The following is a 9911-nucleotide window of genomic DNA, read 5'->3' on the forward strand; positions in this document are numbered from 1 at the left end:
CGCTGTATTCCAAATGTGGCCTAACCAATGTTCTATATAACTAACATAATTTGTGAACTTTTATACTCGATACCCGGTCGTATGAAGGCAAGCATGTCATATGCTTTCTTCACCACCATTTTCACCTGTGCTGCCACTTTTAAGGATCTGTGGACCTGCACGCCCAGACCTCTGTGATATATATCAGCAGAGGTCCCAGTACTGATCCCAGCGGAAACTCTTCTCCCTTTCCTTGCATAGTATTTACAATACAAGTTGACTCAAAGGATTACCAGATTAGTTTTAATCCCCACAATAAATGTAGCCCCAGGGTGTGCCTGAATCTTTCAAGCAGTTTCCCCAGAAAAGAAGTGAGCTGCTTTGGCCTTTACCCCATGAGGAATGGACATCGGTGTTTAATCTCCATAAAGCACCTCCCACCCCTCCATCTCACGCTTCCTTTCCACTGGTCTGTATCTGTGCAATTTGCCTGAACGACTCTGTATGGTCGAGTTCCACGCTCTGGGTAAAAGGTTTCTCTTGAATTCCATTTTGGATTTTGTTGGTAACCACCTTAATTTCGAAGAAGTTAAAGATATTCCCTACCTTATTATTGATTCCTGTAATTATTTTTTAAAGACTCTCCAAGAAGAATTTCTGCTACATTTACTGGCAGTGGAATCTGCATTACTGGTGCGATGCATTCAACCACTGAGAAACAATCCACTATGGTGCTTATCAGCTGGAGAACGGGATCCTCCAGCACATTGCCCAAGTGGCCAGTATTCTTGTTTCAGAAGGCTAACTGGGTGGGGAAATATTTCGAATTGGCCCTAACCATCCCTTGGCATCCATTCATTTAGCAGCAGAGGTCTCCCACATTGGAATCCCTCCATAAAGACTTGCGGGTTCTTTTTCTAATCCATGTTGATTATTGTCAAGGAAGAAATTGTGTTTGATTTTATACTGCTGATCAATGTTTCAGAGTAGTGTTCCTAGCACTTGTGTGTACTAATGCTCTGACTCACTCCCTGTTTCTCCATAGGTCCACGAATGGCTGGCCCCCCACCAGCAGTGAACGGCTTCCCTCCTAACCAAAATAATGGGCCTCACTTCCATCAGAGTAGCCCTACTCCGCCAGGAGGACATTTCCAAGGCACAGGTGCGGTTCTTTTCTGAGCAGTGTCTGATGTGCCATCTTGTTTAAACTAAGCAGAGGGCTTGGTTGAAGGGGTCTAACTGCAAGACTTTTTTTGTTTGTTTCCTCTCAGCTCCCCATGGTCCTGGCGGCCCAAGGATGATGGGCCCCCCTCATCAAAGGGATGGCTATTGGGACCAGCCAAACGACAATATGAGGGGCAACCCACATGGCATGCGTGGAGGACCCTACCCACGTGGCAGGGGGCGTAGCTGCGACCAGAACTTTCGAGGCCGTAGCGGGCGAGGCCACCTCCACGGTGGAGGACGGGGAGGACATGGCAATGGAATGGGTGGCAACCACGGTGGAGGTAAGTGTCAGCCTGGAATTGATCTCTGGTGATAATGGTTCCATTTGTAGAGAGGTTCAAAAAGATGATGTGTAAGAGCCCGGTGTGACAATTTGTAGCTTCCCTTGTGTCTTGATGATTTTCGCATTCGTCGTTCTTTCTGGAACTGCAGTATCAAGATCAGGAAAGCCCCAGCTTTGATCTGAGCTGGGGTGGCATTCCTACCCAACACTTAGTCACATTTTCCCCTGTCTGCGATCGATTTGTTCGTTTCCTGCTGCTAGTCACGATTCAATATTTCCTGCTCTATTTATTTGGGTGACAATGTGATCAGGCTGGGGTTGCCTCTGCATTTGAATATCGCCGATGCCTACTACCATAACACTTCTACCACCCTCGGCTGTGACACTTGGTGTTTGAGCTGAATCTACTGGGCGCTGAACATTGTTATCCTTTGGATAGACTGCTCAAACTTTCCCCCCCAGCCACAAATAACCAGCTCAATATTGCTCCGACTGATGAGAGACTGGCTCCAGAGAACAGTCATGTCTGAAGTACCAAGGGCGGCATGGTGGCACAGAGTTTAGCACTGTTGCCTATGGCGCTGAGGACCTAGGTTTGATCCCGGCACTGTCCGTGTGGAGTTTACACATTCCTGTGGGTCTCACCCCCACAACCCAAAGGTGTGCAGGGTAGGTGAATTGGCCACACTAAATTGCCTCTTAATTGGCAAAAAGAATAATTGGGTACACTCAAATTATTAAAAACAAATGTCTGAAAGTACCTCGGGCAGGTGCCAGGAGCATGTTTTCTTAATACCTTTTCATAAAGCAGCCGGGATGGTCAACAAATGCTGGCTTTACCAGCAATATCCATGTCGTGTGAAAGAAAAAAAAAACATCTTTAATTGGGTGGTGAGTGGGAATTGTATTTTAAACCTTTTTTAAAAGGGTGAAGTTTTAAAATGGTGGCGGGAGCATTGAACTGGCATCAAGAATGCTGTCTAACTATCTTGTCTTCTCTCTCTTCCCCTTCCAACAGACATGTCAAACAGACCTATGTGCCGGCATTTCATGATGAAAGGTAGTTGTCGCTACGAGAGCAACTGTGCCTTCTACCACCCTGGGGTAAATGGCCCCCCACTGCCCTGAAATCTGAAATGATCCGGTTTAAGAAATAACGGAGGAAAATGAGCATCGGCTGAGAGTGGAACCGTGGCCTGGCTGGGCCAGGCACTCGTACCTGTGGAGATTCCTGACATCCCAGAGTGAGCAGGCCTCCCTCTATCCTGTGGAAAGTTTGAACAGTTCACTGCTGTATTACAGACGAGCAGGACCCTGCCTGGGTCTCCATCACGGTCTACATAGGCTTCTAAATAATGGAACTGAAATGACATTATGCTTGGGGTTTAGACCACTACAATATTGTTGCTGTTGCTCAGATGCTGGGCCAAACTCCCAGTTTATTCCCCTTCCATTTTCCTGTACGTACCCCCTCTCCCCAACACCCCCCAGCCCCTGCAACATTATTTTTGTTTGCCTCTGTGAGGCTTATTAAGGCAGCTTGAGATGCAGATGAACTTTGAAGAGGAAAAAAGGAACTGCTTTTCTCAGGCTGCACTCTATACTTTTGCCCGGATGAAAAATAAACAAGACTGTCCTCTTTCCATTTAGTCATTATGGCATGTGATGAAGGGGGTGGGAAAGGGTGATTAACAGCTCATGCGTGGTCTGCTGAAGATTTAGGAAAGTCCTGCCCTCCCTCCCTCAGTTTGCTGATCTGCTTGTATTGGAAACAGCGCAGAGGAACATCCACACCTTAGACTAGGCAACTACTGAACGATTCTACCTCTGCATTAAAAAAATATATTGGTCAATTATTTCAATACTGTATTCAACACCCAACTGAATCCTTTCTCTCCCTGTATCATGTTAAGACTTTATTTTCCAATGAAGGAGAAAAATGCGCTGAAATTGGAGCTTGCCATAACCAGTGTTTTCCAGCGATCTTCTACGGATGTTCCCCAATCACTTTTCCTATTAACTCTCCTTCTGTTTCCTTTACCCTCTCCCCCATTTCATTCTCTTTTCCATTACAGAAGTGCTGATACCCTTTCAGTTGCCCTTTTGGTGTGCAGTAGCGGAAATATTTTCAAACTATTTTTGTAAATATCTATTTTGTAATAAATGCTCAGCATTTAGGTGATAAGTGTGGGGGAGGGAGCAGTATTGTACTTCTAAGGGTGATCTTTCTGACTCTTCCTCTGGTCTAGAATATTGTTTAGATCAGTCCTTGCATCGTTCTTTCTCTCTTGCCCCTCCCTTTAAACTTGTCAAACCCAGGGGAAATTTCCCATCAAACCCGTATCCATTCTAGTGTGGTTGTATTTCCACTGTGACACAATTGTTCACCAGAATAAACCATAGTGGAAGCTCTCCTTGCATTGTCCAAACTGAAGTTTCTGGCTAAATGTGGCCAGCCTGGGTGTAAACTCTTTAGCAGTTCTGTAGATGGTAAGATCTTTGAATGTTTTAAACTTGGAGGCATAGGCAGCTGGCTATTCAGAAACCACAGTTTCGTACCCATTGTCAAAATTATCCTGCTTACATTTGAAGTATTAACGAGGCCAAGCTTAACTTCAAAGCGGAGGTTTCAGAGTTGAGGCTGTGGGGTGAGGGGGGGACAAAAGTAGGTACGAGCTGTATAAGTCACCAATTTAACTCTGGAATTAAGGTTGTGACATCTATTGTTCAGACTTCCCTCAACTGATAACTTTGATCTAGTCATCCCTTATTCCCCTTGATCTCTGATTTTTGCACTTTTTTTAAAAAACAAAATGTTGAAGGGTGCACTTCTGTTTTCTACTATTTTGTACACTTAGCCACACAGTAACCATCCACATCAGTATCCAATCACTTGCTGATGGGTGCAAAAATTGTTAAATATCCAGCTTGGTGCTCAGTTTCATTTTCATTCCAGGCCCGAACCTCTGATAGTTTAGTCATGGTTGAGAGGGAGGAGCTACTTTCCTGGCTCACTGAACATGCTTTGTGTTAATGTGAAACTTTTTTTAATCGTTTGAGCTAGGAACTGTACAGCCATCTTTTTGTTAATGAGAATCTACAGCACTTTGAGTCTGGTTTAGTTTTTTTCTGGCTTGAACAGATTAAAATCAGTACCTGCATTTTTTTTAAATTGAGAATATCCACCTGCTAATTGAATAATTCACAACTGTCACTTATGTCACAGTTGGAAGTGACATTTTAGTGAAAGTTCTGATGCAGGACCTAAATTGACACCGTGATAAATGTGTTGCAGCCTTTAGGAGGGAACAGAAGGGGGAAGAGAAATGTGAAACGCTACTTTGAAATCAGTATTGTCAAGGGTTAACCACTCTAATCTTTCTTAGGGGGCGTCATTACGTTGTAGGAATGTATTGGATCAGTGAGCTTTCTCCCACATCCCCATACCCTGGGTGCCCTACCCCTCCCCTCCCTCCCCAGTTCCAAGTTGCACTAACAGTACTATTGTACAGAAACAAAACGATGACAATTTGATGATCTCTAAAACAGGGCAGTTACTTTATATTTTCCTTCAGGATATTTTGTTTAATTTTACAAATGTATATGTTCGATGTTTGTCAAGTTTGTTTTTTTATATATATATATATATATATATGGAAAAAAGCCCATCAGAACTGGTGTGGAGATAATGGCTGCTACTGATCATTTTACAGCTCAACTTTTTTTTTGAACAATGGATATTGTACAGTTGTGTCCTTGTGCTTATTAAAAGTAATTGGGACATATTTTTTAAATAAACAAATAAAGTATTTTGAAAATGGCTTCATGCCTGTGTGCACCTTTGCAGATGTGTGACTACTCGGGGATCTTTGCTGCCTAAAAGTATGCAATGTGATTGTTTTCTGTGAAAACCTTTGCTCGTCTCTTATTTTTGGAGACCTATTATTGTTGGGATAGTTATCTGTCCTATCTTTTGTATTTTATTTTTCTATTTTCTATTTTGATAATAAAACATTGTGAAACCACAGAGCTGTTCTTGATGTTAATTTGTGAAACTGCACCACACAATGAATGGATGAATTGATGACAGGAATGAATGAATTGATGCAGGATATTGAACGAGGTTGCTAATGCAAAATAAGTCGCATAATTAAAATATATAAAATATACTGCAGCTGAGAACCTCTTGTCCACTAAGGAGAGTGTACATAAACTGAAAGCCACTACTGAATTTAAAGTAATGCATAACTCAAATGAACAGTAAGGGTTAAAATGGGTTTCACCTGAATCCATACAAATGTGAAAACTAACTTTAATTTGGGAGAAGAGAAGTCTAGAATAGTTTAGTACTTTGTATATAACCATCCTGCAGTAACTAGCTTTATCCATCCTGCAGACATAAAATTACCATGAGACATGCTCCTTAAAGCTTTAAATATCTGCTCTTGTACATGTCACACACCAATCCAAATGTTCATCTGAGGTGGAATAAATAATGATCATAAATTCATTCTGATTATTAATCCAAATTTAGTATGTAACCAGGAAGTGAGATGTATGTTCACCTAATGCAGGAGACCCTAGATTTGGTTAGCTGTCCTACCACTTACGCCTTTCTGAACGACAACACACCATCTGCCCACTTCTGTCGATCTAAAATTTGTTCAAACGTTGAAACTGGAAAAAAGTGCATATGCTAAAAGTAAGTCCATGCATTCCTGTAATAGAGCAGAGATTGCCTTTGAAACCTATCCCATATATTCTGTCCATCAGTGGCTGTGTGAAGCTGTGAAAATGAGTGTGTTTTGTGTGGTGCAGTTTACAAATTAACCTCTGATCTTTCTCCCAAATGTGAGAACTCGTGTCTGCCATTGTGGGGATTGAACAGTTTGGAGAATTGGGTGGAGGGAAATTATACCTAGAATTATATTTATATTGCTTCAATCAATCACCTAGGAGATCATTTCAATAGTTAATGAGCTTCTTGCACTGAAGTGTTTTTTGGGGAGAGTTAATTGCATAGATGGTATTCAATGTCCTTCAGTGTTTGTGCTTTAATTTGCAGGTAAGTTTGATTAATCTATTTATATTGCAAACTCGATGCAGCCATAATCGGCCAAATTGCCTCTTTGCACGATAACAATCTGATGTCTTATGGACTGAAGTATAGCAGGTAGAATTGATGGGACAGGGTGCACAGCAACTAGATATATTGGGATTAAGACGGTGTGCTTGCAGAGATATGTATAGTGAGGATTATATGGGGAAATGAGCTGTGCAGATATGTCAAAGTGGATATGAAGAGGAAACATACTTAGCACAATTAGTTAAAAGAACAAAGCATGAGGTATTTCTAGAAGGACTCATTACCAGTACACTGAAAGCTGCACCATTCTGCATGCTAGGAATGGAGCAGTGTTTCATTGGAATAATGTTAATATACTGGGCAGCTGACCAGATTGTCTTCTCTCCCTGCAATAATAATGAACATCATATTCAGGCTACAAATTGCAGTTTTTGTATTCTTTCATAAGACTTGGGTTTCTGCAGGCTAGGTCAGTGTTTATTGCCCATCCCTAATTACCTTTGAGAAGGTGTGAACTGGTGCAGTCTGTGTGTAGGCATATGCCAGTGCTGTTGGGAAGAGAGTTTGAAGATTTTGACCCAGTGACACTGAAGGAACTGTTCCAAGAGAGGAGGGTGTGTGGCTTGGAGGGAAACTTGCAAGTGCTGGTTTTACCATGCATGTACTGCCCTTGTCCTTCTAGATGGTAGAGTTCAGGGATTTTCAAGGTGCTGTTGGGATTCTGCAGTACATCTTGTAGATGGTACACACTTCTACCACTGAAAAGGTGGTGGAGGAAACGGATGGTGGATGGGCACCTATCAAATGGTCTGCTTTGCCCTGGATGGTGTTGAGCTGCTTCTGTTGATGAAGCTACACATACAGGAGAATATTCCATTACACTCATAACTTGTGCCTTATAGATAGTGGACAGGCTTTGGGGAGTCAGAAGGTAAGTTACTCGCAGCAGAGTTCACCTGCTCTTGTAGCCATAAAATGTATAAAGCTGTTCCAGTTCAGTCTCTAGTTAATAGTTAACCTCCCCACAGGATGTTGATAGTAGGGATTTCAACAATGGGTAATGCCATTGAATGTTTAGGGGTGATGGTTAGGTTCTCTATTGTTGGAAATGGTCATCGCCAGGCACTTGTGTGGTGCAAATTTTACTTGCCACTTAGCCTAAGTCTCAATGTTGTCCAGTGCATGAGTACGGATTGCTTTCAGAATCTAAGAAGTCCAGAATGGTGCTGAACCTTGTACAGTCACCAGTGAAAATCCCACTTCTGCCCTTGTGATGGAGAGGAAGTTACTGATAAAGCAGCTGAAGGTGATTGGGCCTGGGACACTGCCGTGAGGCATTCCTGCAGTGATGTCCTGGAGCTGAGATGATTGACGTCCAACGACCTTCCTTTGTGCCTCCCAACTAGTGGAGGGTTTTCTTCCGGATTCCCATTGACTCCAGTTTTGCGAGGGCTCCTTGATGCTAACTTCGATCAAATGCTGCCTTGATGGCAAGGACAGTCACTCTCGGTTTACCTCTGATGTGTTTAGCACAGGGCTAAATAGCTGGCTTTTAAATCAGACCAACGCTGCGCGGGTCCAATTCCTGTACCAGCCTCCCTGAACAGGTGCTGGAATGTGGCGACTAGGGGCTTTTCACAGTAACTTCACTTGAAGCCTACTTGTGACAAGCGATTTTCATTTCATGTTCAGCTCTTTTGTCCATGTTTGAACTAAGGCTGTATTGACGGCAGGGCCTGGAGCCTAGTGGTTCTGGAGGAACCCAAACTGAGCATCTGTGAGCTGGTCATTGGTACTTCCACTTCCATCACTTTACTGATGATCGATCGTATACCAGTGGGTTGGATTTATTCTTTTTTGTGGACAGGCCACACCTGGGCAATTGTTCATATTGCTGGGTAGATGCAAGTGCTACAGCTGTCAACAAAGAAACAAAGAACAAAGAAAAGTACAGCACAGGAACAGGCCCTTCGGCCCTCCAAGCCTGTGCCGACCATGCTGCATGGTCTAAACTAAAACCTTCTAAAAGAAACCAAAATTTTCTAAAAGTCCCGGAACAGTGTGATAGGAGTGTGAAAGTTCTGGAGCACAAGTCTTCAGTAGTTTAGCTGGAATGTTGTCAGGGCCCATAGCCTTCGGAGTATTCCACACCTTCAGCTGTTTCTTGATATCATGTGGGATGAATCGAAGACCGACCGATATCTGTGATGCTGGGTCATTCACGTCATTTAGAGAAGAAAACCTGCCATCCTTACCTGGTCTGGCCTACATGTGGCTCCAGACCCACAATAACGTGGTTGACTCTTAAATGCTCTCTGAAATGGTCAAGCAAGCCACTTAGTTGTATTCAACCGCCACAAAAAGGGAATGAAACCGATGGACCACTTGGCATCGAACCAGGCACCGGAAACGACAACAGCAAACCCAGCCCTGCCGATCCTGCAATGTCTGCCTTATTCACATCTGGTGGCGTGTGCCAAAGTTCGGAGAGCTGTCCACAGACTAGTTAAACAACAGCCTGACATAGTCATACTCACAGAATCATACCTTACAGACAATGTCCCAGACACCACTATCGCCATACCTGGACATGTCCTGTCTCACCGGCAGGACAGACCCAGCAGAGGTGGTAGCACAGTGGTTAGCACTGCTGCCTCACTGCACCAAGGTCCCAGGTTCGATCCCAGCCCTGGGTCACTGTCCGTGTGGAGTTTGCACATTCTCCCCGTGTCTGCTTGGGTCTCATCCCCACAACCCAAAAATATGTGCAGCTAGGTGAATTGGCCATGCTAAATGCCCCTTAATTGGAGAAGAAAAAGAATTGGGTACTCTAAATTTAAAAAAAAGAATTTTTTTAAATTCCTTAACATGTACTCTGGACCTCATGAAATCTCATTGCTTCAGGTTAAACGTTGGCAAGGAAACCTTCTGCTGATTACCACGTACCGGCCACCATCAGCTGATGAATCAGTACTCCTCCATGTTGAACACTACTTGGAGGAAGGACTGAGGGTGGCAAGGGCACAGAATATGCTCTGGGTGGGGACTTCAATGTCCATCACCAAGAGTGCCTCGGAAGTACCACCACAGACCGGGTCCTAAAGGATATAGCTGCTAGACTGGGACTGCAGCAGGTGGTGAGGGAACCAACAAGAGGGAAAAACATACCTAACCTCTGTTATGGGCTGATGCACGATCAATGACCATTAAAGCGAGGTTGTAGTCCAACTGAAGGCTTTAATAAGCTAGATGTTTCCTCCAGCAGCTCAGGTACAGAATGAAGGCTGCTGGGGTGGCACGGGCTCTTATACTCCGCCTAGCAGGGCGGAGCTACCA

At 43.7% G+C, this 9911-nt stretch overlaps 1 protein-coding gene across 4 annotated transcripts in view; it reads left to right on the plus strand.

Annotated features, from left to right (window-relative positions):
• The window catches only part of ppp1r10 (protein phosphatase 1, regulatory subunit 10), a 33693-nt gene extending 28383 nt beyond the window's left edge, over positions 1-5310 (plus strand). For all 4 annotated transcript variants that reach the window (XM_072475335.1, XM_072475333.1, XM_072475334.1 and 1 more), the window contains 3 exons: positions 1025-1141; positions 1251-1487; positions 2508-5310. In XM_072475335.1, coding sequence (XP_072331436.1) covers positions 1025-1141; positions 1251-1487; positions 2508-2617 — 464 coding nt within the window. In that variant the 3' untranslated portion in view covers positions 2618-5310. The remainder of the gene's footprint in view (positions 1-1024; positions 1142-1250; positions 1488-2507) is intronic.
• The last annotated feature ends 4601 nt before the right edge of the window (positions 5311-9911 follow it).

Source organism: Scyliorhinus torazame, chromosome 14 (assembly GCF_047496885.1).
Source record: "Scyliorhinus torazame isolate Kashiwa2021f chromosome 14, sScyTor2.1, whole genome shotgun sequence".
NCBI classification, from domain to species: domain Eukaryota; kingdom Metazoa; phylum Chordata; class Chondrichthyes; order Carcharhiniformes; family Scyliorhinidae; genus Scyliorhinus; species Scyliorhinus torazame.